This window comes from Rhododendron vialii, chromosome 7a (assembly GCF_030253575.1).
Source record: "Rhododendron vialii isolate Sample 1 chromosome 7a, ASM3025357v1".
Taxonomy (NCBI): Eukaryota; Viridiplantae; Streptophyta; class Magnoliopsida; order Ericales; family Ericaceae; genus Rhododendron; species Rhododendron vialii.
Window position 1 is genome coordinate 33,555,267 of NC_080563.1, and position 27,854 is coordinate 33,583,120.

At 38.0% G+C, this 27,854-nt stretch overlaps 4 protein-coding genes across 5 annotated transcripts; 2 read left to right on the plus strand and 2 right to left on the minus strand.

Annotated features, from left to right (window-relative positions):
• Positions 1–6,537: 6,537 nt before the first annotated feature.
• On the minus strand, positions 6,538–10,380 carry LOC131333997 (heat shock 70 kDa protein BIP1-like). 2 transcript variants are annotated; one of them, XM_058368862.1, is made up of 7 exons: positions 10,203–10,380; positions 9,163–9,427; positions 8,752–8,966; positions 7,908–8,630; positions 7,507–7,661; positions 7,336–7,418; positions 6,538–7,245 (listed from the first exon to the last, which is right to left on the minus strand). In XM_058368862.1, the coding sequence occupies exons 1-7, from the start codon at positions 10,261–10,263 to the stop codon at positions 6,756–6,758; spliced, it is 1,992 nt and encodes a 663-aa protein (XP_058224845.1). In that variant the 5' UTR covers positions 10,264–10,380; the 3' UTR covers positions 6,538–6,755. The 2 variants fall into 2 exon arrangements, with proteins under 2 accessions (XP_058224845.1, XP_058224846.1); XM_058368863.1 differs by lacking the exon at positions 10,203–10,380 and having other exon boundaries at positions 8,752–8,992; positions 9,163–9,287.
• Positions 10,381–12,071: 1,691 nt separating this feature from the next.
• Positions 12,072–13,600, plus strand: LOC131332932 (pentatricopeptide repeat-containing protein At1g62670, mitochondrial-like). Its single transcript, XM_058367241.1, has 2 exons — positions 12,072–12,229; positions 12,610–13,600. The coding sequence occupies exons 1-2, from the start codon at positions 12,072–12,074 to the stop codon at positions 13,598–13,600; spliced, it is 1,149 nt and encodes a 382-aa protein (XP_058223224.1).
• A 148-nt stretch (positions 13,601–13,748) lies between these two features.
• On the plus strand, positions 13,749–14,420 carry LOC131332933 (pentatricopeptide repeat-containing protein At1g63330-like). Its single transcript, XM_058367242.1, has 2 exons — positions 13,749–13,980; positions 14,080–14,420. The coding sequence occupies exons 1-2, from the start codon at positions 13,749–13,751 to the stop codon at positions 14,418–14,420; spliced, it is 573 nt and encodes a 190-aa protein (XP_058223225.1).
• Positions 14,421–16,553: 2,133 nt separating this feature from the next.
• Positions 16,554–21,054, minus strand: LOC131333898 (formin-like protein 11). Its single transcript, XM_058368704.1, has 4 exons — positions 19,091–21,054; positions 18,804–18,994; positions 17,885–18,120; positions 16,554–17,406 (listed from the first exon to the last, which is right to left on the minus strand). The coding sequence occupies exons 1-4, from the start codon at positions 20,542–20,544 to the stop codon at positions 16,678–16,680; spliced, it is 2,610 nt and encodes an 869-aa protein (XP_058224687.1). The 5' UTR covers positions 20,545–21,054; the 3' UTR covers positions 16,554–16,677.
• Between the last annotated feature and the right edge of the window lie 6,800 nt (positions 21,055–27,854).

Genomic DNA, 27,854 nt, shown 5'->3' on the forward strand with positions numbered 1-27,854 from the left:
TCTAAATTTGCCTTTTTGAATATAAAACATTATTTTGATAACTCTATTTGAGAGTATCGGATTGGAGATTTTCATAAAGATTCATGGCTATATTTCACCGACACCTCTTACGTTTGACAAATATCCCTCACATATAAAAAATAACAATAAATGTCGTGTTTCTCTATGCGTTCACTAACACATATAATCAGCAATCGATTGTCAAAAAACCGTGATGGAATGAGCTAAAAACGACTTGTATCTAAAAATTCTCCCTTTTTTATAATAAAAAGTTATAAAAAAAAAAAAAAAAACTTTCAACTCTCGCATATTTTCAATTAAAACGACTTTTTTTTTTACCTATTGGAGGAATTGTTTTTTTTATCATAAAGGGTAAAAAAATATTATAACTATTTGTTTGTTACAGCTCAGAAAGAACCGTTGTTTTGGGCATAAAGGAAAATTCTATTAATTTTAGGTCAAAAAATTGAGAATTGAGAGCTTTTCGTTATTCATTTTGTCTTAAAAATGGTGAATTTGTCGATATAAGACGCTTTTGGCTAATTCTATTACATGTTTTGTCGAAACAGTGGTTGGGTGTCAGCGAAATAAACATTAAAACCACAAGAGGTTTATTGTCATTTCTAATATTTGAGGGGTATCAGTTATAAAGGCGAATCTGGGGGAAAAAAAGAATAAGTTATAAAGGCAAATAGGGAATGTGAAAAAGAAGACAGAAAATACTTGCTTGGATGCGCTGTTAATTTTCGCAGAAATACTTGAATAATTACTGGCCATCGGATTGAACCCCACGTTTAACTAAACAGCAATTTCATGTTTAAAAAAAGGGTTTCAAAATTTCTCTCTATTTTCTCTCTTTTTCCCTCGAAATATTTTCCCAGGAACTGTTTACCCCCAACGTTGAGCTTTCCATTCTCCATTCAATATAAGGTTGGTTACCCAACGCTGAAATTAGGTGAAAATAGTCTTTTGATTTTTACTTCTTAGTCATTTTTGACAATGCTTTTTGCAATTCTAGATTACATTAGGGGCGGCCCCACCTTAAAACAAAGCGAACCTCTGGGTTCAAAAAATAACTAGAAATTGCAAATTTTTATATATAATTTGATTCTTTTTAATATTATCGGCACTAAATTACTCTTACAGAGCCAAAATAAATAAAAATTCAATAACCCCGCTGATTTATATAATCTTAGCACACACACAAAAACGTCGGGCAAAACGGTACGGTTTGGACCATGCAAAGGGGGCTGTTGTGTTGACTTTAATTCCTTGTTTGTTTTGTTGGCCTTCCAGAACACTTGTTAGTATTTAATTTTGATTTTTGTGGAGTTTATTACGGGTCTTACAAAGATGATTTAAACTATAAGTTATTCTTAAAATATTTTTTTATGGGTTCCTAAAAAAAATAGTTTAATCCAATATCGGTAAGGGCTCTTTCAGAATTCGTAAGGCGCCCTACGAATTTTGAAATAGCCCCTATCTATGTCAGATTGTGCTAACTTTTTTTCAGGAACCCATAGAAAAATATTTTAAGAATAATTTACCGTTTGAATTATCTTTGCAAGACCCATAATGGGTCCCACAAAATTTTTAAAAAAAAATCATAAATTCTTGCCCATTAAAACTTGATTGGTTGGTACCCATTAATCTGAGGATGTGGGGTAATTACGCACCCACTTTGAATTGGTCTACATTTTCAGGAGAGAATTTAAAGTATTTCTCAGCTGCCTAATCACAAACCAATCGCCATGTGTACTTAATTTTCTCCAAATTAGTCGGATTAAGTTGTTAATCATAACCCCAAAAAACTCCAATATAAAAAGAGATGGATCGATCACGACGTAATCACTATTGTCTGAAACTAAAAATCATCTCTTTCGATCGGTTCGTGAGCCTTGTTTTGTTGAACAAAAGAAAGCTTCAAAAAAAGATTGTTAGTATCTTGTGGAACGAGTATCGTTCAACCAGTGCATGAGGGGCATATCATTCCAAAGGAGAGCGCGATTTCGTGTGCCTCGACCACCTCACAGGCTTTTCTAAACCCTTGCTTAATTATTAATGTTTTAAATGCTTATTTTGATTGATGAATGTTACATGGTTTAGTTTTCTGTTAGAAATTCCTAGCTAGCCACATGTTTCAGAGCTCTTTTTATTTTTCTGCTAAGCATGCACTCTGATTAGAATGTTGATCTTGCAGCAATTTTTTTTCCCCTTCAGTTTGTTTCTTAAAATTATGAATCTAAAGAAACAAAAGGAAAAAGAATAACTCAACTCACTAGAAGACCACTGAATCAGATCCACATTGATCGATCTCGTCTTAAAATTATAGAATCAAAAGAAGAAAAAAAAAACAGTTCTTTTGTCTTGAAATGCGCCACAAAATAGGTTTTTCTATTTTATTTTATTTAATATTTTAACAAGTTCTGGCCCCTAACAAGAAGTTTGGTCTAGTTTTGAGCAATTGCTATCATAGAAAGAATCCATTCATCTTCGAGTATCTGGTAAAAAATTACTACTTCCGTTTATGTATAGTCTTTCAGAAATGTGAACGGCCGACAGAGTTACTTCAATGTTGATGGCTAATGGTTTACATTTATGTTAAGGCAAATGGACCGTTCAAACTTTCCCGAAATGTACGTGAACGGCTGACATAGTTACCGTACGTCACCGATGTCTGATAAAATTAATTTTTGCAAGTATTTCTTTTCGTGATCTAAAATATGAACAGTTATGCTATTTTTTTGTGGGTTCGGCATGCATGAACCCACAATTGCTCAAAATTGGATATCAAACTGGATGATTAATTAAGTTAGTGCATAAGGTGTGGAGCCTGGGTTATATTTTGCAAGGACGCGCGCCATATTTATTTTAAGGAACAGTTCATTAAATAATTGTGCTTGTGTTCATCTTTGTTTTGGTGTAGTTTTTGATCGAGAATAGTGACCTATCGTCTTTAACGTTTCATTTTACGATCCCATGATTTAGACCCGAGGTGAATGGTTAAGCTATTTTTTGTTATCTTTTAGATAGACATCTCAGTGCCTTCTTACCCATTGCTTTTTTTCCATCTTTACTTGTCACTGATGTACTCCTCTGACTGCATATATATATATATATATATATAAAAGGTTTTCAAATATTATTTTCTCTTGCTTAGCTGGCTAGGTTGTTAGCATTTTTTCTCCTTGCTTAATTACCTGTTAGAATCTATAATTCTGTCGATAATGCACTGCCAACACATAAAAACATTCCTGGTAAAGTTAAACAATCAGACTTTTTATTCAACCTAGGGAATTTAACTTCATGGAACATGCGTTGATTAACATGTTCGCACACGCGCACACACATATAGGGATAATATTGAAATTTAATGGGATCGGAAGACACAAACATTATTACATATCAGTTAATACGTGACGGAATAGGAGTCATTTAAAAACTTGCTTGAAGGAATAAGGAACCATCGATCAGTTTAAGCTCACCTTTTTTTTTTATTTGCTGACATCTATACAAAAACATTGCCATAATGCGTTGTAGTACGATTCTGTAGATGTGCACATACCGGGCTTCTTCAGTTTGTGGTAGCGGCGCATGGTTTTCATTGGCATCATTTTTGTACATAGTGAGAGATACAATAGAATAGAGGCTATTGTTTGGTAATGGTTTTGAGGTAGGTTTTTGGATAGTAAGTGCTAAGAGAAAGGGATAGGAGAAAGGTTCTAAGAACCCCAGTGAACAAAACCGATATTTTTTCCAAGACTCGAAAAGGTGATTATATGGAAGACGAAAAAAACTGAGCTGATCCTTTTTCGCATAGAAGTGTTTTTTTTTTTTTTCCACTTCTATGCATAAAAATGGCAGCTCAATTGTTTTCGTCTTGCTTCCGTATAATCACCTTTTCTCTTAGCACTTTATTATCCAAAAAGCTACCTCAAAACATTTTTCAAACAACAGCCTCTGTTCTACTATATCTCGCTCTGGCTACAAAGATGATGCCCATGAAGACGTTTCGCCGCTATACTAGAAACTCAAGAAGACTAGGTATATTTACACATCTACAAAATAGTACAACATGGCGCTATATGTTAAGTTGCGATTTTGTATACATATTAGCTAATAAAAAAAGGTGAGCTTAAACTGATGGTTACTTATTCCTTCAAGCAAGGTTTAAAATGACTCCCATTAAGTCACGTATCAACTCGTATATGTCATACGTAATGATTTTGTGTCTTCCGCGCGATTCCATTAAATTCTGATAGTAAGACTTTGCATTTGTCAAAGGTTCTCAAACCAATTGCCATATGCACTTAATTTTCTCCAAATTAATCCGATAAGTTGTTATTCATACCAAAAAAAAAAAAAAACCTCCACAATAAACAGATGGATGATGACGTAATCAGTACTATTGTGTGAAACTAAAAATCCTCTCTTTCTCCCTCTTCCAATGCACAGCATGGTATAAACCCACTCTTTTATGATCGTCCGTTTGGTTCATATGTTTTGTATTTAACGGTTCTTTGAGCGTTGGACGACTTTCGGCTCTTGAGCTTCGCTTTGCTTAACAAAAGCAAGCTTCGAAAGATTGATGTATCTTGCAGAGAGTATTATTCAATCTCAGATTGATGTATCTTATGGAAGAAATATCAATCCCTGACAATCAATCACTGGCGGAGCCAGGATCTTTTCTACTTGAAATTCGTTTGATTTTGTTTGGCAATATAAGATTAAAATAATAGCGTTTGTTTCGGATGGTTTACCATCTGTAAAGTATGTAAATACCCTCTACCGTGCCTTATTTTCATATTTTTATAAAATCCACACATAATATTAATTAGGAGTGAGTTTGACGGGAGTGAGTTGAATTAATCCCGGCTTATTTTTCGAGATGAAAAGAACTGTTCGAGGACGTGGGATTCGATACCTGTGGTTCTGATTCTGTTGGTAATCAATCTTCTAGTGGGCCTAGCATCGGAGGCCATTCTGCCAACACGAGTTTTTAGGGTTCCGGGAACAACTTTTCATTCTACCCGGGGCGTTTTAACCCCATAGAGCATGAGTTGATTTACGTGTCCGGATATATTGGTGCGATGCATCCGGACATTGTTCATACCATCGTCATCGCCAAAAGTTATTTTCACAAAGATGTTGATTGGTCAGTAGCATATATGGCGACGTTTACGTCGTGTGTGACTACCTACCATTAACTAGTCTACGTCATTTATATTACATTTTCCCTCATGATCATTTCTCCTGCAGAACAATTAATAGATAGGGACAAAGTTAAAACATGATGATGAAAAATGTAATACAAATGCTGTAGACTAGTTTTACTCACACAGGATGACAACGTTGCCATGTATGCCACCGACCAATAAAAATCTTTGTGAAAATATCTTTTGGCAATGACCACAGTTTGAACCATGTTCGGACGCATCATGCCAACATATGCGCACGCGCAAATCAATGCGTGCTCCTTAGAGTTAAAACGACCTGAGTTGAGTAAAAGTTGTGTTCTCGGAGCCTTAAAAACTCGTGTTGACAGAATGACCTCCATAACTCGACCCGCTAGAAGACTGAATGCCAACTGAATCCGATCCACAGGGATCTAGAATCACATATCATTGAACACTTCTTTTGTCTTGAAATGCGCCACCAAAACACCTGCTTATCTTCCCCTCTCTTGATTCCTTTTGTTCTCTTCTGTTATCACTCTACGGTAGTGGTGTTGGAATACGGAAGCGATAGGTATCACTGATGGAAGAATGAGATTTTCACACATAATAATAAGCACACTTTTATTGATAATGCTTCACTGATTATACAAAGCTCTCACACTTCTCTCTATCTTTTACTCACTCAATTCCCATACTTTTCAATACAGATTACAACCCATATATATAGGCAAAGTTAGATAAAATAGATAACCTTATATTTATGGAAAAACTCATAAAATCAAAGCACCGTAACTCCAATATGTATCCACGTTTTATTTCTTCTTATCTTATCTTTGACTAAAAATTTCACTTGTCTTTCAAGTCCTATCACCAAGCCTCCGTTAGAACAATTGAACCACGTTTTTGTAATTCAGCTTACTTTTCAACAAGTGGGAGGAGCAATTCGTGGCAGCAAAGGCATGTCTCGAGTATTCTTCTCTCTTCCAAAAACTAAATAAAAAAAATTAAATAATCCTTCTCTTCCAACTGTCTTGGACCCCACAAAACGTCAATGGCATTTGAATTCTCTATTTGAAGAAGGAAGTCAGAATTTAACAATTCTGTCCCGGGTTAAATCTCTACTTCAAGCTAAGAGGCTCATCAAGGCCTCAAACCGCGGGCCTAACACTATATGAATTCCAATTAAATGTGTGGAGAGAAAAGTCTGAAGTGTCACATGCCACATGACAGTGACCACTGGTACTAAATAAGGTTTGATATTCTAGACTAGTGATATATTTAGGGAGAATTTCTGGGAAGTCCACTGCACACAACCATCGAAGTCAACAAGAAAAATTTTCATTTAAAAAAAAAGAGAAGTCAAAACCTTAAACAAATTCCACCTAGTCAAACCCCAATGTCAAATTCCATCCATAAACCTCATACCACAGAAGTAGCTTTCTACCGTAAACAGAAAACAAATTTTACCATCTACTAACCTACCATACTAACCTTGTTGCAGCAACATGAATCTCTCAAAGTATTGGCAAAGGGAAAAGAAGAAGTAAAAGAGGTGAAAATGTAGTGCAGTTTTTGTTTCTACAACTCATCGTTCGACTCTTCGTCGTCTGAACCGGTAGAACTTCTGCCGCTCTTCTCATAAACCTGTCTAATAACAGGATTGCATACAGCTTCCACTTCCTTCATTTTCTCCTCAAACTCGTCTTTCTCCGCGTTCTGGTTATCGTCCAACCACTCCAAGGCTTCCTTCAACGCGCTCTCGACGTTGTCTCTGTCGTCTGAATCGATCTTGTCGCCGAGTTTGTCTTTGTCGTTAACGGTGCTTTTCATGTTGTAAATGTAGGTTTCGAGCTTGTTCCTGGCGTCGATTCTCTCCTTGACTTTCTTATCCTCTTCCGAAAACTCCTCTGCTTCCTTCACCATCCTGTCGATCTCCTCCTGGCTTAGACGTCCCTTGTCGTTAGTGATGGTGATGGTTTGCTTGTTCTTCGCTGCCTTGTCCTCTGCTGTCACGTGTAGTATGCCGTTGGCATCCACCTCAAATGTAACCTCAATTTGAGGCACTCCCCTGCAAATTATGATATCAGTACTCACTACTCTATACAAGGTTTAAGATTATTTCTAGTACTCCAGATTTCAGATTTCATGTCAAAATTACCTTGGAGCAGGCGGTATGCCTGATAGTTCGAATTTTCCAAGCTCGTGACAATCCTTTGTCAAGCTTCTTTCACCTTCGTACACCTGAAAGGTTTCCCGCATACTTTCAACAAACCTAAACAAGGAAAACAGACACTTGCATCTCGAAATTTAAGTTTTTTGCTCTACTTACCTTTATCGAAACTGTTGTTTGCTGATCTTGGTAGGTTGTGAAGATTTGAGATTTCTTGGTCGGGATAACTGTGTTCCTTGGGATCAGTTTCGTCATGACCCCACCGACTGTTTCGATTCCCAGACTCAAGGGAGCAACGTCGAGCAAAATAATGCCTGCGCTTCAAATATTTTTGCCATAAGTTTCTGCTATCTTGACAAATTACCATGTCTACTGGAACTTCAAGTTATCGTGAAAAAGACAAAAATAAGCCGAAAAATGGCTCATCTAAGTCTTCCGCGAAATTATTTAAGCTTGAAGACGCAAGTTCTTATTACCAAACCTAAGGAAAATTCAGCAAAAATGAAAATTTAGCTAACAAGTTAGGCTTGAGATTCAAAACAAGCTAATAAGACTGTAACCTTTAGTATCTTCCCCGCCTTCTCCGCTGAGGATTCCACCTTGAACCGCGGCACCATAGGCCACAGCTTCATCTGGATTGACACCTTTACACGGCTCTTTCCCATCAAAATAGTCCTTCAATAGCTGTTGCACCTTAGGAATTCTGGTACTCCCTCCAACAAGCACAATCTCACTAATATCGGATTTCTTCAACCGCGCGTCCTCCATAGCCTTCTTCACCGGCCCCATTGTCTTCTTAAACAGATCCATATTCAGTTCCTCGAATCTCGCCCTAGTCAACGCCTCAGAAAAGTCAACACCGTCGAAAAGCGACTCGATTTCCACTCTCACTTGGTGTTGGTTACTTAGAGCTCTCTTGGCTCTCTCACACTCCCTCCGGAGCTTCCCGAGGGCCTTGTTGTCCTTGCTTATGTCCTTGTTGTACTTCTTCTTGATTAGTTTGATGAAATACTCCATGACTCTGTGATCAAAGTCTTCTCCTCCCAAGTGGGTGTTTCCACTGGTGGAAAGAACCTCAAAAACGCCGTTGTCGAGGGCTAAGATGCTTACATCAAATGTACCACCACCCAAATCAAAGACTAAGATGTTCTTTTCTTCTCCTTTCTTGTCCAGACCGTAGGCAATTGCTGCAGCAGTTGGTTCGTTGATTATCCGAATCACATTTAACCCAGCGATTACGCCTGCATCCTTAGTGGCCTGTCTCTGCGCGTCGTTGAAATAAGCTGCGACAATGAAGACAAGAAACCCTCGTAAGGAAGCGATTTACCGAAACAAGATAAGCGATTTATAGATACAATCATGCAACCACTTCATAAGGTAGAGATGCTCGAAGTTTGGTCCTACCTGGAACAGTTACCACAGCATTCTTGATCTTCTTCCCCAAATATGATTCAGCTGTCTCCTTCATTTTCCCCAATATCATAGCACTGATTTCCTCAGGGCTAAACACTTTGATCTCGCCATCCTTGATCTTCACCTGTATATAAGGCTTCCCATCTCTGTTCACAATCTTGTAAGGTAATAACTTCATGTCCCTCTGAACCTCGGGATCGTCAAACCTATCAAGAAAAAACAATCCAAACTCCTATCAAGTCGTACATGAAGCCTATTGTTCCTTTCGATTCGAAAGAAAAAGTGGATGGACTGAACAAATTGTAGAATGTGATGCATTAATTTGATTAGAATGAGAGAAATACAAAGAACAAAATGGACAATACGAGAGTTTCGCTAGAAAACCTAACGAGTTTAACTTACCTTCTTCCGATAAGCCGCTTAAAATTGAATATAGTACGTTCTGCATTGAGAGCTGCTTGATTCTTTGCAGCCTCCCCAATCAGACGCTCCGTGTCAGTGAATGCGACCCACGATGGGGTGATTCGGTTTCCTTGATCGTTCGCTATAATCTCGACATGACCATTTCGGTAAACACCAACACAAGAATATGTAGTGCCCAGATCAATACCAATCACCGTTCCGAGGTTAGGAGTTTCAGCAGCTATTGTTAATCCAAAGCAAAACTCTACAAAAACAAACCCATTGTATTAGACGGACATGTGAAAGAATTTTCTTTAAAAAGCCAAGAGCAACAAAATATGAAGCATGTTTAGATTGGTTTCAAACTATTTCCCATACATACCAAGATTGAAAACATATGGAAGGGCACAAGGCTGAGCTACAATGAAAGCTTTCTTTTGGTGACCAATATTGCTATGTTTTCCTATGGGGTATATTTTGATCAACGAATTTGGGAAGGAATTTGTGTGGGAAAGGAGAATGCTATGGATTTCCCTTGATAAATTTGCAGTGTTTTTCTTATCCCTTAACAAACCCTTTATCCAAACATAAACCTAGTTCCCTATGCTAAAAAAAAGGGCAATTAAAAAAAAAAAAAAAAAAAAAAACCAACAACAAAAAACACTTTGAACAAGCTATAATGTTTGAAAGGAAAAGAATGGCTCATATTGGCTACTTGGGCAAATCACTCCACCAATTCTTGATTCAAACACCCACTACACTTAGGCCCTTAGTTCCCACTTTTCTACGAAAGCAAGTAGGGACAGTCAAAAGAAAATATCAGGTTTGAAACAAATTCTTCTAATGGTATTTCAACCCCAAAAAATTTGCCCGAGTCAGATAACGCATGCGCGTGACCAAGAGCGTGAAATTAAACGCTTTTCAAAAACATGCAAACCCTTCGAAAATTCACGAGAACGAGGATTCAGAATAAAAACATATAACGAGAATTAAGAGCGGAAACAAAGTATCCTACCAAAGAACTAAGAGAAGCTACTCACCTGACACAAAAAGAAGAAGAAAAGCCAGTGCTCTGGTCTTAAACCCCATTCTCATTCTCATTGTCGTTTCCCTCTCTCAATCCTCTCTGATATTTGAACTTAAACAACTCTAGAATTCAGAAATATTCTCTCGACCAGGCTTATTGGAAAACTCTGTTTGTTAAGTGGAGGGAGGAGGAGGGTAGGGAAAGAGGCTAATTTATACTTTTTGGGTTAAGTTCGGTGATAGATGATCATGGGCGGTGCTAGAGTGTTCCAACAAATCATTGCGGGCCACGTAGTCCTTTTGAGCTTCTGATCCGTTGGTCGCGTCTATATGGTGGTATCACGTAATTCATCCAGTGAGAGATTGACACGTGGGTTTTGTTGGGATTTACCAGGTGACGTCCCGAAGCTTCTTGATTCGTAGAGACAGGGGGACCCGCCGCATCCTATTTTCCCCGCGTTTTTCAACCAGAACCTGACTTTACCGACCTTTTTTTTTTTTTTTTCCTGTTCTTAAATCACAAGTTGCAAAGGTGAGGACGATTTTTAACTGTTTACTTCGTTTTCTATTTTTGTGGGCTCGGACGTTGCCGCATTAGAGTAAGAATTCGATGGTCTTGACGAACTCTGTATAGTGAGCAATTCTGATCACGAAAGTAGGAGCGACATGGCTCCAGAAAAGACCAAGTAAGTGCACCCTTTGCAAATTCTTCTCAACTGCTAAGTCGGCTCCTAGTCAATTATAAGTGCTTTTATGGTAGTGGCAAGTATTTGGCTCACTAAAGACCAATATGAGATTTGCTCCATCTTTAAGGTCTCAGATTCGAAATATTTTAAATACTATCAACTCCAAATTAGCCTCTAAGTGGAGCCCTTCATTAGTGGATGGTGGATTAATGGTACCAAGTTTAATCACGTGACTTAATTTGCGTAAACTGACCCAAATACCTAATTAAAAAAATTCAAGACCAATTCCATAGTCTAAGATGTCTAGTTTAGGTGGGATAACGATTGGAATGGACTGGGCCAATGAATCCAAATTAGGACCGGACCAGAATTTACTCTTTTTGAGCTTTTGTGTGATTATTCACTATTTATAGGGTGGTGTCTCAGTCTCCTTTTATACCACACATTTGAATGGGGTCTACGCTCTTTGTTATGAGACCCTCTTCAATGTGTTATGAAAAGAGGATCTACTGCACCGCGAGCCCCAGGGCAGTGAACAAATTTTCCATGATTTTAGGTTACTCACAATTCTTTAAACGCTGAGCCTTTGTCCTTGTTTATAGCTCGTTTAAATTCTTTCTTGATCACTAGCCTTGTTGATTTGAACTAATTTGACAATTTGTCTATGGATTGGTGAGTTATTTATGTAGGCTTAGGCCTTGTTCTAGAAATCAAAATAAGTACTTATTTTCAAACTTAAAAATAATAGGCTTACAGAAATAATTTTTTAATTTTTTTTGCAGGGTTTGATAGATCTCGATTAGAACTATCAAACAAGATCCATATTGCATATTTTTTTATTTCAGCAAGCCTATTATTTTTAAGCTTGAAAATTGCAAATAAAAACTTTTTTTAAGGGGCCTTACTCCATTGTGACTGAGGTCAGTAATCCCCTCTCAATTTTTCTAACCCATCATTATTCATGTTGTCCAAAATTATTTTAAAATTAACGTGACAATTTGTCTATGGATTGGTGATTTGTTATATAGAGCTACTCGAACAATTATTTTAAATTTAATAAACGGTTTGAATTATTTATGTGAAATTCAAAAATGGGCCTCATACACCGCCGGTACTCCATCAATACTCAATTTTGTGGGTGCTGTGTGGGAGGCACAATTCATGTAAGTGGATGTGTAAGTTGGATGTAGTTGTAGCATGGTTGTTTCCATTGAGGAAAACTTATTTACTTCCGTTGAGGAAAACTTATTTACGGAGGTGAATTTGAACCGTCCAAAACAAATTTGGACCATCCGAAATACTCTTAGACGGTCCAAATACACCCGCGGTAAACAACTTGTTTACCGCGGCTCCGTGTAAGTCACACAACTTCCAAACACAGGTGGTTTGTGTAAGGTCACTCGTACACCTTCTTTGTTCGCGAAGGGCCACTTCAATGAGGAAGATGCGTCGAATGGCATCTGCTGCAATGATCTCTAACCCTAGAATTGGAAAAAAAAAATCAGTGCGGAGTGGGTACCAAGTGGTGCCCGCTCGCGCATCCGAACCGTCCATTATGTGTTTGGATGGCTCAGATTTGGAGAGAGAAAGTGTTGGGATGAGAGGAGAGAGAGAGTTTTAATCCAAGCCGTTCAAAAATGTATTGGACGGCTTGGATGCGCCGAGCGGGTGACACGTCGGCAATACCCGCTCGGTACTGAAATATTCCTCCTAGAATTGGTTACAATTTCCAAAGGGAAGGTATATCTCTTCTCCTTTCCCTCAACTGTAACAATTTGGGAGGCAATATAGGGTTGTTTCACACCCAAATTCCAACAAACCCTTTTGCTCCTAATTCCCTTGCAAAAATGGGTCCAGCTCAAATAAAGAAATTGGTGTTCGAAAAACACAAATTGGGTTTCGACAAGCTCGACCATGGTCTTAGTTTGTTCCGTCGAATGGTCCAACTTCGATCTCGTCTTTCGGTCATCGATTTTAGTCAGCTACTTCGGGCTATTGACAAAATGAAGCAGTATTCAACAGTAATCTCTTTATTTAGAGAATATCGAGACTTGGGAATTCCAATTAATGAGTACACGTTGGCTATTTTGATCAATTGTTTTTGCCGCATTAATAGAGTTGATTATGGGTTTGCTATCTTGGGTATCATCTTCAAATGTGGTTACAAAGCGGATTTGAACACGTTAACCACTCTAATAAATGGGTATATTTTACAAGATGTGAACACCTTCACCTCTCTAATAAATGGGTATATTTTACAAGACAACACTGATGCCGTGAAATTGTTCCTAAGGTTGACAAAACAAAGAGACATTATACGTGATGAGGTTACGTACGGGACCATCATAAACGGGCTTTGTAAACTTGGAAACACTACAATGGCTGTAGAGTTGGTCCGGAGTATGCAAAAATGGCATTGCAAGCCTAATGCCGTGATTTATAGCACAATCATTGACAACCTTTGCAAGGATGGAAATGTAGATGATGCTTTGATCCTATTGTCACAGATGAGAGAGTGGGATGTTACGCCAAACGTGGTTACCTATACTTCTTTAGTTGATGGGTTATGCAAATTAGGTCGAGGGATGGATGCCATGAGAATGTTGAGTGACATGATAGAGCAAAATATATTTCCAGATGTTATAATGTATAGTATGTTGGTGGATGCATTTTGCAAGGAGGGAAAGACAAAAGAAGCAGAGGGTATACTCGCGATCATGATTTGAAGGGCTGAGGAATCCGATGTGGTCATTTACAATGCACTTATGGACGGATATTGTTTGCAAGGGCACATGAACAAAGCAAAAGAAGTGTTCAACTCCATGGCGGATAAGGGGCTTGAGCCCAACACACATAGCTATTGTATTTTGGTCAATGGCTTGTAAAGGGTTAAAACCTGATACTGTAATTTACACCACTTTGTTACAGGGTTTGTTAACTTTGTTTACATTAGGAAGGTGCGATGCTGCAGAGAGTCTTTTTGATGAGATGATGTGTAGAGGTCCAAAACCTAACATTGTAACTTACTCAGTTTTATTGGACGGCTTCTTGAAGAACCACAAAATTGTCAAGGCAATAGAGGTGTTCCGTTCAATGCAAGATCAAGGTATAACTCCTAATATTATTGTTTACGGTATCCTCATAAATGGAATGTGCAAAGCAGGGAAAATTTAAGATTCTCAAAAACTTTTTAGATCCATTTCAGCTAAAGGTTTGAAATCCAATGTTAAGATTTATAATGCAATGATTAGTGGACCTTGTAAGGAGAACTTGCTGGATGAAGCCGAGGAGTTACTCTTGCAGATGGAGGGAGATGGGTGCCCACCAAATGATTTGACTTACAATATTGTGGTTTGGGTATTCCTAAAGAAGGGAAACAAACCCAAGGGTATGATGCTTCTACAAGAAATGATCAACAAGAATTTCTCACCAGATGCATCCACCATGGCCACGTTAATCGATTTACTCTTGGCTGGTGGCGGGGACAGCGATTATCTCAAAATGATCCACAATCTTGCGTCGAGGGATAGAAAAACCATGTCCTAGATTGTAAGGGAATTACTTGATTTTATCGAAGTATGAATCCTTATGTGTGTGCCATTCAAGGAATGCTGAGGTTATGTTCTATTTCAACTTTTTGGTATTTGTCTCATTCCAAATTGTGTTATTTCCCTCTCGGATATTCTTAACTGTTATCAAGTGATCAAAAGATTGTAGAAAGAGAAGCTTGGTGGTCACTTTGACATGTGATCTTCGAACTCGTGAGTTAAAAAAAGTTTGGTCGAGGAAGTCTAAAAAGAAGTTCAATGCAGGATATTTGTTTTTGACTTCACAACTGTAGATTTTGACATTCGCCTTTGTTTTTGTTGTTCTGCGTTAATCAACAGTACTGTAGCTTCTTTCTTTTTTTCCCGACCTTTAAGCTGCTTTAGTAAGAACTTGACTATCTTATAGTTTCAAGCCGAGAAGCCCTTATTTTGGTTTTGCTGCTTGTTTGTCTTCTCCTTCTCCAGCTGCTTTCTTTCTTTCTTTCTTTCCACATTCTCTGCGTTTCTTTGTTTTATTTCTTTCAGTCGTGTGTTAGATATGCTTTATCATTTTGCATGTGAGATGTGGTTCTTTACTTCTATTCCATGATGGAGTGTGTGTTGCCAATTCCTGAATAGCAGATAACTTTTTACTTCTGAGAAACGTAGCCTTTGTCCTTTTGGGCGGGAGATTGACCAAAATATTCGGCGCCTGATGCCCAGGGAGAGAACATATGTTGTATTGAGAGTTGTCGTAAAGTGATTCTTTATAGAAAAGGAAGTCACATCTACCTTGGTAATGGATTCCTTGTCCAGTGGACTCAAGGCTATTGAAGGCCTGACCAAGAGCAAGACAGGTAGGCAAAAATTAGTGGATGCAGAAGAATTGCCATTTTCTGTTGACTTCGCATAGAGAAAGATATGTTTGTTTTGTTGGGCTACATTGGAACCCTTGCCTCCAAAGGATTATAAAAGTCCTCAAAACCATATGAAGGTGAGCTTTGTGAACTTGGTTTGTAAAACTTATGGAGTCATGTGTTTTGTTTCTAGGGTATTTTTGGTTTCACGAGAATACAAAATGATCTGTTGATTAGCATACCATGACTGGTTGGGTGAGCAAAGCACACAGCCAGCCATCATAATACTACGACAAGAGAGGAGGCACAAATTAATGGTGCATAGGAGGCACAAATTAGTGATGCATCTGGAGGTCGCAGGGCTAAACCTGAGTCTGGCACTTTTGTACTCTCCTTGCACATCTCATCAAACGAAGATACGTGGATAACTATGGGCAAGGAATAAAATTTTGGAAACGACCGAAACATTTTTGTTTCCCCGGAGAATGAAATGAAACACTTGTAGACTTTGAATTTCAATGTTTGTACTGACTCATCGAAAGGCTCCAAAACATGTGAAAATTCTGTAAAAAGTACTGAAACATTGAGTCGTTTTAACACCTATCATAAATATTTGACGATGGCATTTTCAATTTCCCCTAGTTATTTAACGCTTTCCATTATGATTCGGCTACACTTTCGATGTACTTCTGTAAAAGAGTTTCGAAACATTTAATTTTCCTACCTAACAGGACAACGGACTAAAACAAAATTTTGATCCTCGATTATGGGCCTTTGAGGTATGCAATGTTTTATTGCAGTAGTTGTTTCCATTTTTTCTCCTCATGTTATCAATTTATTTCTGTGTCATTAACTTTCCGTTCTCTTTTGGGGGCCATCTTAAGTTGGCTTTCGATGTTGGCTGATATGCTTTGCAGTTGTGTGTATTAGGAAGAAGCCGTAAATCTGCAAAGAGAACCAAGCATCAAAGATCAAGCTGATCCACAGAGACCTCCCAAACAGAAAATCAACAGGAATACCTTGGTAGCATCCACCATAACTGAAATGGCTTAACAAAAGTGCTCAAATTTGTCTAACTACCTTTATAGTGGGCTGAAGTTTTGTTTGTTTTCATAATGAGATAAATTCGTATATGCACTGTCTTTACATTGCTGAATCTTGACTTATTTCAAAGCCTTTGGAAAATCTCAGACATGAGGGAAAAAAACATCTATTTTCCTTGATGATATGCTGTTTTCATCAAGTCTATTCTAGTTTGACTGCAGAAGCCGTTTCCTGCAATTACGACACCCTGGTTCAAGCTCGCTCACTCTAAAACATTCCGAAATTCTACTAAGAAATATTAGAAGATGTTATCCACATTTAAACTTGTAACGAAGTGGAATTGTGTAAGCTATAAACACACAAAAAGCTCATGCTCTATCTGAATGGAGCTTGAGGATTTGGACTACTTGGTACTTTAGAGCTCCTTAGCTCTTTACAAACATGATCTAACATACCCAAAAAGTCCCTGACAATCACAAAAATCCGAAGCGGGTTGGCTTCGTCCTTGCTCAAATTTCCATGAAAATATTCTGTTATCTCTCTGACTTGTACAAGGACTCTTCCTTCATCTTCTCGCAACTCCTTTATATGCTTCTCCGCGTGACCAAGAAAAAATCTCATTTTGTGCACAAAGTTGCCACCCTTTGCATCCCCAAACAAGTCCTTGCCCACTAGTTGTTGCAACTTAGACATTCCATTGGATAGATTTGAGACTGAGCTTGCCAGAACATCCAAGTCTATCGTGGCAGTCTTCTTCACATTGCAGAGTTCGAAACTAAGACCAGCAACAAGGTCTAGCCCCATCCTTCTGTAATCTTCTTCTCTTTCTTCAGAATTTCTTGTCTTGTTTTTCTGGTTTATCTTTCCCATTATGCTCTCCGAAACTCGGAATCCTTCCGACCGAACTATTTCTTGGACGACAAAATGGAGAAGTGTTGTTCTCCCATCAGCTCCTTTGACATCAGCTAGCTTCAGGAGGGCATCAAGCTTGAAAGCTCTGGCACCTCCTCTTATGGTTCCAATGTTCATCCTGTTCCCTGTTTTAAGGACCGCTTCAAGTAGTTTTAGAAAGAGCCGACTTGATCTGAGTTCCTTGCAGGCTTCCTAATTCAGTACCAGGAAAGAAATCAATCATTCAAACTATGAAACCGATACTCCACTCAGAAATTTTTCCAGAAAAGTATGCGAGTTATGTATTGGTAGCACCACGTTCATTTTGGATGGGGTGCACACTCCATTAAGATGTCTTAATGCTTTTCTGTGAAAGATTTCTGAGCTTCTTGTTTTATTCCTCAACTATGTCACATGAACTCTTCTAAATGTAGAAGGTACCCATGATGGACACGAGATACTCGGTGATATGTATGAAAGTTTTAGTAGAACATTCACTAGCCAGCTTATTTTTCATGTCGAGTTTACCACAACTATGCATTTGTCTCTCATATACCTCCGGAGATGAGAATCAGGAGAATCTAATACCCAGGCAAATACCTACACACACCCAAGTCCATGTAACATAAATCTTTAATGTAACATATTTTCAGTTAGATATAGTTTAACTATATTTAGATGATTTGATTACCTCGAGCATCAAGAAGGATTTTCTGAGATGAACTACCTCGTCTTCAAAAGTTTCTCTGTAAAGCATCGCTTCGAATCTTAAGAAAGCAAAAGGTATGTTAAGCATTGCCTTCAGAAACTTTTCTGTTGAACCCAGATCTTTGATGTCTCCTTTGTAGCTTGAGAGCTTAGCCTCTTCTTCCTTGGTCGGTGCCATCTTCACCAGGGCTTCTAGTTGTTGTAAGCACAATCCCTCGCCTGCTTTTAGAGACTTTCAAAATTAGCACACAGCAGACGATTAATGTAAAGAATGCTTGGTATGGAATGAGTATGATTTTGTGAGTGATGATGGTGGGAAATGTGTTTCCTGAGAATTATATGCAGAACTTGTGCTATTTTCATTGACTAGGTGTTATCATTACATTAACATCCATTCATAAAACTCTGCCATATCACAAAAACCTAAATTAAACCATTAGCCCCCAAAAGCCCATTCTCCCAGTCAGACAGTTTCTTTCTTTCGTTTGAAATAGGGCTGACCCTTTTCCTTACAGTCCATCTAGCTACTGTGTTTTTCGACGTTTAACAAAAGTAAATAGCATGCTGAAAGAGAAAGAAAAAGAATGACCATTGTGCCCAAATCATTACTTCGATCTCCAATGCAATCTCAAATAGGTTTATAGTCTTTTGTGATGAATTTACTTCCATCTAGTATTGGAATGCTGATTATAAAGATGTATTTTTCATCAACTCGACTGACAACTGTATCTTTCATGACCTTTTTCACAGAATGGAAGCACATTGTGTCTCCATGCTCTAAAATTTCGTTATTCCGTCCCCGGCTTCCAATGAATTCCCTCAGTGCAGAAGAAATGCCCTAACATATCAGTATTGTCATATCGTATCGTATCGTATCCAGAAGATAGTGTGAGGGCTATTACCTTGTAGGAGTGCATCACAAACTTGCTCAGCAGTTGCATTCAGAGCTTTTGACAATATGGTGATGTTTTGCAATCTCTTAGGATCAAGCACATGCTTACTTGGAGGAGGGCTCTTGCTCTTTGCCTCATCATTCTTCATAGAACTTTGCATGTTATATCCGAAAAGTGATTCGATCATCGCCTCATCGAATCTGCCCCAAATTTTTTACAGATTAACATTAAATGACAATCATAAGATATAAAAACTGAATGACAGCCCATAGAGATGTATAATGGATATATCTTACTCAAATGAGCTCGACCTCAGCTTGTCCCACACCATAGACTGATCGGGCGAAGCCCTAAGTTTGTCCCAATGAAGCGGTTTCAGTTTCGGCAACGGAGCTCCGTCTTTCCCCAATGGCATGAAGTGAAATTGCTGAGATGGTGCTGGAGGTGGTGTTTTAAGGGAGTCATTGCCATTTCCTTTCGAAAATGGGGGCGGACACGGAGGTGGGGGAATACCCACAAAAGGCTTAGGAGGAAATTCCCTTTTCGGGGTTTGGTTTGATCCTGAGGAAGAGGAATCCGAATCTCGTGGCGATGACGAAGTTGGCAATGTGGAAGAACTTATAGCTTTAGATACGGTAGGCGTCGAACAAGAGGAAGAATGAGAAGGAAAAATCTGTGAATTCGAGGTTGGCCTGGGCGGAGGTGGTGGTGGAGGGGGTGGCGGCCGGGGCGAAGGGTGTGACATATATGACCCTTGGGGGGACAAAAGATCTGTTATGTCAGGAAGACTACCAGCTGAAGCATTAGAAAGGCGTAAATTCGACGACAGCGAACCACACGGAGAGTGAAAAGACTCATCATCTGATGAATCTGCTTCTATTTCAATCTTTTCACATTCATCAGGGTCATAGGTTTTCACTAACTCCCCACTATCATGGACAGAAACAATTTCTCCAGCAGCAGAACAACTATCACCAGGCTCAGATCTTACTGTTCCCTTTTCTGATCCTTCTCTTTCATCCTTACTGCTAGATGCGTTTCCATTTGATAATGAAATTTTCACAGTTTCAGGATTCTGTTTGAATGGAAATGCTTGTGGTGGTTCCAAAGCAGCTCCAATGGAATCAAGGTAAAAGGGGTCTAACCCAGGATCAGAGCTTACCTTTTTCATTGACCCATTTCCACTCCCTCTCTCATTGCCATATACAGAAACTGTGTTTGTTGATGATATCTTTCTCTCTCTTCTGACTTTCCTGCATACCCAGATGAGCCCAATGGAGAATAACACGAATGTGGCTGCAGCAGATGCAGAAACTGCAATTACAATCCTCTTGAATCTGCCCTTGTTATCGCTATCTTCCTTTCGAGTCTTGCGCGGCTGCGGGATCAGATTTGGCCGGTGAAATGGACGGCCGGGATTGACTTGGACTGGGTGCACTGGAGCTGGAGCTGGAGCCGGAGCTTCTTCAATGGTGGGTGATGGAGCTGGAGCTTCATTTTCCCCAGTTAATGGAGTTTCAGTGAGGAAACTCCTTAATCCAAGTAAAAATCTGAACTTTTCCAAGATAAGGGCCTCCTTTTCTTCTCTCTCATCACCCCCCGGGACTTTCTCAATCTCTCCCTTCTCTCCATTGAAATACTCTGCTGCAATCAATGAGCCATCAACTACCAAAATGTGGGTACTTTGTAATGATAAGAACATGAGGATGATGAGGAAGAACATGTGAACTCTGTGAGGAACAAAACCCATGTTCTGATTTCAACCCAAAAGAATCATCAACAGATGAATCTCTTATCTTTTTCCTGTTCTCTGCCTATAAAGGTGAAAAAAAAGAAGAGAAAGCAGCAGTAGTAGTCAAGAAGATGAATTGCAGAGTCTTTATTGCTACTCCAAGGAACCCCTGAGCCTGGGGCAGTTGTGGTTGTAAAAACTGGGCCTCCTTTACTTCTGTTCTTCTTTGTTTTCTCACCTTCTCTCTCCACCATTAATATCCCCTGCTATTACACTGTTTAATCAACATCCCCGCCTCTCTTTTGGGGCACATTTCACATTAACTTACCCATTTGACTCTTCCCCTTTGGGTCTTATCTCTTACCTGTTTTGTTTATGTGGAGTATTTTGTTAGAGAAAAGCTGAGCATGCTTTTGGGTTTTTCATCACTCATAAGTCATACCTAATGATTTGAAATACCGTCTTCAGTTTTGGTGAGAGCTTTTTAGAGTTTGAAATGTCCTAATGATTTGAAATCAGATTCATGGGTTTTGCATTTGAATCAAGCTTTTTGTGCAGCTAAAAGTCATCAACAAATCTTGAAGGTGTTTTTTTGGGTCCCAATTGGTTGGACTTGCCTTCCCCATCAGGAGGTTGGAACTTTTTTGAGTTTTTGCCAACCCTACATTATTAAAAGGAGAGAGAGAGAGAGAGAGAGAGAGAGAGAGAGAGAGAGAGAGAAATGGTCCATCACTTTCTCATGTGATCTTCATATGCAGAAAATAATATACAAATGAATGTGATTACATAGAGGGAGGAAATAAGATTCTTGGTGTGGAATTATGTGAGACTAGACCATGTCTCCTTCACTCACTTGTTTTTTTTCTCTATTATCTAGGGGTGGTGATTTGCATAAGGATGCTGATTTTGAAATTTCACTTTTGTACGCAAACGCTCTGTTTTTAGGTAAATGATAATGTCAAAACTATTTTTGTTAATGCCAAAACTATTGTGCATAAAAGTCTTGTACTTTCCACATAGTACAAGCTTTTTATGCACAACAATTTTGGCATTAATAAAAACAATTTTGGCATTAGGACCACCCTATCTAGTAACTTCATGTACAAAATGAACCACCTACGTAGAAAGTTAAAACGTGAAAATCAATTTCCTTTGCATATAGTAGTATGGTTTGGCTTGAATAGAAGTATATTTAATGTGCTGCTGCCTCTACTTGTCGGCTGTTAGTCTGTGGGGGCTGTTTTCTCACCTAACCAGTACTAGAGAGAAAGGCAAGTGCTTCAAACCAACACCCTACAGTACTGTGTCATGTGGTGTCAATTGGCTTGGCTTAGCCGCTACTTGGAATCCCATGTATCCAAAGGGACCAGGCAGCGATGGACCCATTGTTTTCACTTTTCACATATTGGAAATTTTGGAACCATTATGGCTTTGATTCACTGGTTTAAGAGGAGGTGTACTGTCTTTTTGAACTTTGGTTTTTGCTGGTTCTAGAGGTTCCTTCTTATCTCAATAATCTTTTTTTGGGGGCTAACATAGAAACTAATTTCGATATTTCGGCCAAGTTTCGACACTAAATTTGGTCCATTTGTTAAATCGACCAGAATATCTAACGTTGATCTATGAGTTTACGTATAAATCTATGGCCGTGTTTGTGAGAGATTTTGAAATTTTGGCATCTTAAAAGTTGCGCCCGTGTGTTTGGCACTACTGGCTACCGCCTCTACTTGTGCTTTTGCTCTTGGACCAAAATGAGATTTCAAAAGATTTTTAAAAGAGGAGATATAACTTGAATTTTGGTTTTAACAATCTCCTCTCAACAATTTAAAAGCTATAGAATGGAGCTGGATCTCTCGGTTGTTCAATTTAATAATCAAAATTGTTCACTTTTAGAGCGTGTCAAAAATATTATTTATGTCAAAAATCACATTGATGAAATACACTTGGATGCAATTTCAAATGCATTTATCTTCAAAAAAAAAAAATATTACAACGCTAGATTGAAACTCATTTATCACATTTATGATTTATCTTAACATCAATATGTTCCTAAATCAAATCAAAGGATATCGAATCAATAGAACTTTTGGCGCAAGTAATGTTTTCGATCAGTTCTAAAAAAGTAAACTGTCGGAAACGGCCCGAATCAAACTTAAACCGGACCCTCCAGTCTATATGAAGGAGTACCGAAGAGGTTCAGGCTCCTTTTGGCGGATATACTATCTAATCTTACCCCTACTAATGAATCAATTTGACCAGAGTTTCCACCCATGTACTCTGCCTGGTAACATTGCTGTAAAAGAGAGACAGTTTGACCTTGTCCAGAGGCTACATAGCTCCAGCTTGCCCTGTTGGGGGCCAGGATTTTGGGATTGTCGGCAGCTTCTATTAATACGAGAAAAACTTTATTACGGAGCTTTTCGTGAATGAACGTTTACGAAGCCAAATCGTGTGCATCCAAAGTGTAAAATCCGGACCATTAACTCTTCGTGCAAATAGTTTTTTTTTTAAAATTCGGACCGTCCAATGCTGAAACGGACAGTTAAAATTGTGCAGCTCCGCAAACGACTTATTCACAAGATCCTCCGTGAATAAGCCAATCTCCTTTTAATACTCTAGTTTGCTGTTGGGTTGAAGAACCATTTTTCAGCTCCTTTTGATTTTGAATCCAATGTTTTTGAATTCTTGATTTCTTCTACAAATAAAGGTTTCGTTGAGCCCTTAATCCTCATTTGAACTCAATCTCGACAGGGTCACTTTGAGTAAGAATTAACAATTTTCAAGAATGTCACTTTTGAAAGCCTATTCATTTTCAAGGATATATCACTTTCAAAGAATGCTTTAACGAGTTTCGATATATAAGTACAAACAGGGCCCATCCACAGGTATTCCATTTAAAGATTTTCAAACTTTGTAAGCAAAATTCATTATTATTGGCACTATTTATAAAATCCGAATTGGTTGGAAGAGTGTACCTGATAGCAACATTATTATCTAGCGATCAAATATTGGTTCTAAGATTTGACTCATCGCGCAACGTAGTAATGTAAAAACGGAAAAAACATTAGAAGAGAGTAGAAGGGCTCATCCATGCGGAAGCGGGGGCTGCTGTGACCCGTTTGCGGGCCAACCCCGGTCTCGCTCCGATAATCGGAAACGTTCACTTTGTAGAGCTCGTTGAGTAGAACAATTATGCAAAAAATCAGTTTAATTGGATATCATTAAGTGCCTAATCGAAACCTTTTTATCTTGAAAAAAATGGATCCGAAACACTGGATCAAATCCATTGTAACCCATGGACCGAGAGTTATATGGGCTCCGATCAGGCACTTAATGATATCCAATTAAGCTGGATTTTTACATAGTTGTTCTATTCGACGAGCTCTACAAAGTGAACGTTTCCGATCATCGGAGCAAGACCGGGATAGGCCCGCAAATGGGTCACAGCAGCCCCCCGCTTCCCATCCATGCACGCACGATTCATATCGATCCTTATACTTCTTTCACCGCGATCGTGAAATTAAAATTAGCAATATGCTTCCGATTTATATACAATGATTGGGCAATGTTTTATGCCGCTATCATATTTTGGAGAGCTCTAGAAATTCTGTATGCATAGTTTTCACAACTTCAGTTTTACATATCATAATCGTTCGAAAATCGAGCCAATTACGATGTGAGAACCCAGTTATCCCCATTGGTGGGAAATTGGAAATGAGAGTATTATACAATTATAAATCATGACCAGATGCTCTATGACTTGAGATTACCCTTTAAGTCATGTAAATAGGCTAAGAGTTAATTAACATGTCAGTTGGCACAAGTCATGCATTACACAAGGTGTCTTTTCAACCATGTGATTAAACTAAGAGTTACCACCTTCGGTGGTAACCCAGTTGGCATGGCACACCACACTTCCAAAGCCGAGACCCGAGTTCGAGTCTCACACCAATGACGGAAGTGGTGCTCATACCAACCGTGTACCTAGGTGGTGCTATAATGACGGTCTGTCTTCACGGATAGTAGCTATGGCTCGAACTGATCATTCCATGCACAGTGGATAGGGAGCCCCCATGCCCAAGAAAAACTCCTACGCTATTCCAAATTAGCAGATCGATCAGTGACGCAAGTCATTACACAAGGTGTTCAAATTATACAAGTTTACACATAACATTATGCAAAATGCAAATAGCATACACCCCTAGACAAGTCTAGGGTATTCATGTGAACACCATTGGTATAGAGGGGCGCCGCCACTCAATAACTATTACTATTACTCACAATTACATCATTATTGTTTAACCATATCCTGTTTTGGACTCTTAATTTTAAAGAACTATCACATGATTTCATGGGATTGTCGTTTTTTTTTTGGTCTATAAGAATGACATGTCAACTAAACTGTAAAAGTGATTCGAGATTAACTAGTCATCATCTGTTTTATTAATCATTAATCATAAATAAACAAAATACTCCAATGGTACGTCAGACTTCGGCTACGTGTGTATTCCCATTCCCATTCACATGCACCGCGTAGATTCCTGTTTTCTTAATCACAGACAAAGATGGAGTATTATTTTTATCCTCTTAGTGATTGGGGAGTTTTAAAATATATAAGATCAAACAATTAATAAAGAATCATACCCACTAAATTCTCATTGTATTGTTTAATACTCCATTTGCTTTGATTGTGAACTCATGCATGGTTCTTCGAGAATTCTTATCAATTGACTATTCGAGTTGATTCCGGCCATGTATTGGCACGACTTCCGCCTAAGGAGAAATTTTTGAATGCCGGGCGGGTACCAGTCCGCGATTCCAATCATTCGAATGTGTTTTGGGTAGCCCATATTTATTCTCACTCTCTCCCCTCACTAGATCACTCTTTCTCGTCTTTTTCTCTCTCTAAAATCCGCACGGTTCAAAACCCGTTTGGACGTCTAGGATTGTCGCCGGATACCACATGTGCAGTACCCACATGGCACCAAAAAACTTCTCTCCGTTAAGAGTTTTGGTACTTGGCATGCTTAACTTTTAGGAGTGAGAAGGATATGTTTAAGGAAAATTCTAAAATCACAAATATTATGCACAAACAAATGCACAACACATTCAGTGCGTGACAATTCACTAACGGAAATGATGAATTGTCCAATATGCCCTCACCTTCCTCAATTCTTTTTCTCCTTTGAACCCAACAAATCCATCCCTTGTATCAAAAATTATGAAAATTTCCTATTTATTCTGAAAATTAGTGATCAGCATCAAATTTCCTATTTATTAGCTTTAGGTACATCTGCAACCTCAATCGATAAGAGAGATTATTACATCAATTTGTCAATTAATTAACATCAATTTGTCCAAATAATATGGAGACGATATGTGGCAATAACTTTGGAACCGTACCGAAACAGGTGTGGGAACCACAATAACAAAGTACCAAATGCCTAATGTTTTCCAGTGCCGGCTCCGATGTTTGGGTTACCCAAACCTGACCCCAAGCTTGGTTGACTTACATAGTACATTTGTAGTTGAAAATTGGTTCTATGCACAACGGACATACAAATAAATGAATAAAATCAAGATTACATTGGATTTATATTTTTTTTTCCGTTGCCCCATGGTGGGGGTAGTCCAAGCCCGAGGTCTTGTGGGGCTGGCTCTGATGTTCTCTTAAGGCATCCACCGTTGTGTCTAACATTGTACTTCAAAAACTATATGGTCCCGATAACACTAAATAACAAGGCAATGGGTAAGGCACATGAGAAGTAAATTGCTTTTCCCACCCGCCTGACACACCCCCGGGACCCATGCCAAAAGTCCAAAATATCCCTCCCTTTTAATTAAATTTCAGTTTTATTTAATTTCTTCATTCCTTTATCTTATTTATTTAATTCATTTATGTACTTTTTTATTTTTCTCTTTTCTTCATATCTCTTTTCTCTTTTATTTATTGAATATTTATTTATTTTCTCTTTTATTTATCCAAAATACCCCTGCTTTTTAACTAAATTATTTTTTATTTAATTTCTTAATTTTTTTATCGTATTTATTTAATATTTTTCATGTAATTTTATTTCTTTGTTTATCTATTTATCTCTTTCTTTTTTTTTTCCTTCAATCTCACTATTGTAATGTGTGCACCAATATGAGAAAATTGACATATCTCGGAACTTGATCGGGCAACGTTGATAATTTTGGGCAGTCTAAAATGTTCTCAGGACAATTACAGTACTGCAAAGATCAGTTCATTTAATCACCGAATTTGGGAAGTCAAAAATGTTGATCTGTGTGCCAATTAATAAATGTGGCCTATTATTAGTTCAAAAAAAAGACAACAAAATTGTTGATTCGTGTGCCAAAAATATTTATTTAATATTTTGTATATCTTTTTCTCTTTTATTTATTTAATATTATTTAAGTGCTTCGATTTTTAATCCAGTTGAACTGGTGCAAAAATCTTATTTTTTTATTATTTTATCTTAAATGATCGTAATAAATTTTGACTCTAAGGCCTTTCAACGAGCACCCTAAGGCTTCTTATTTGGTTTCAAGACTCTCTTAGGGTGACCATTGAAAAGTCTTAGAGTAAAAAATTCATTACTACCATTTAGGATAAAATGATAAAAAAAAATATAAGATATTCACACCGGTTCAACTAGATTGAAAATCCGAACACTTATTTTTTACACCGTTCATATATTAAAAAATATAGTTAAAAAATTAAGTGTTTCAATTTTCAATCTGTTTGAATCGGTGCAAAGATATTATTTTTCTGATCATTTTATCTTAAATGGTCATAATGAATTTTTTACTTCTAAGGACTTTCAATGGGCACCCTAAGAGAGTCCTGAAACTAAATAATGAGTCTTAAGGTGCTTGTTGAAAGGCGTTGGAGACAAAAAAATTATTACGACCATTTAGGATAAAATGATCAGAAAAATAACATCTTTGCACCAGTTCAAACGGATTGAAAATTGAAAAACTTATTTTTTTAACTATATTTTTTAATATGTATATAGGAAAAAAAACAGTCGGATTCATTAGGCAATACTTACACCTCATGCTTAGAGTGTGAACAAAGGACAAGTATAAAAAATGTTGATTCGTGTGCCGAGATAAGACAGCGATCGGCTGGTCCAAAAATATTGATTCGTGTGCCAAAAATATTATTTCTGGATCGGAGGCTATAAAAAGACTTTGTGTTTCAGCTATATTTTTTAACTAAAAAATTGAAATACATAATTTTTAACTATATTTTTAATATATAAATGGTGTAAAAAAATAAGTATTTCAAATTTCAATCAGTTTGAATCGGTACAAAGATGTTA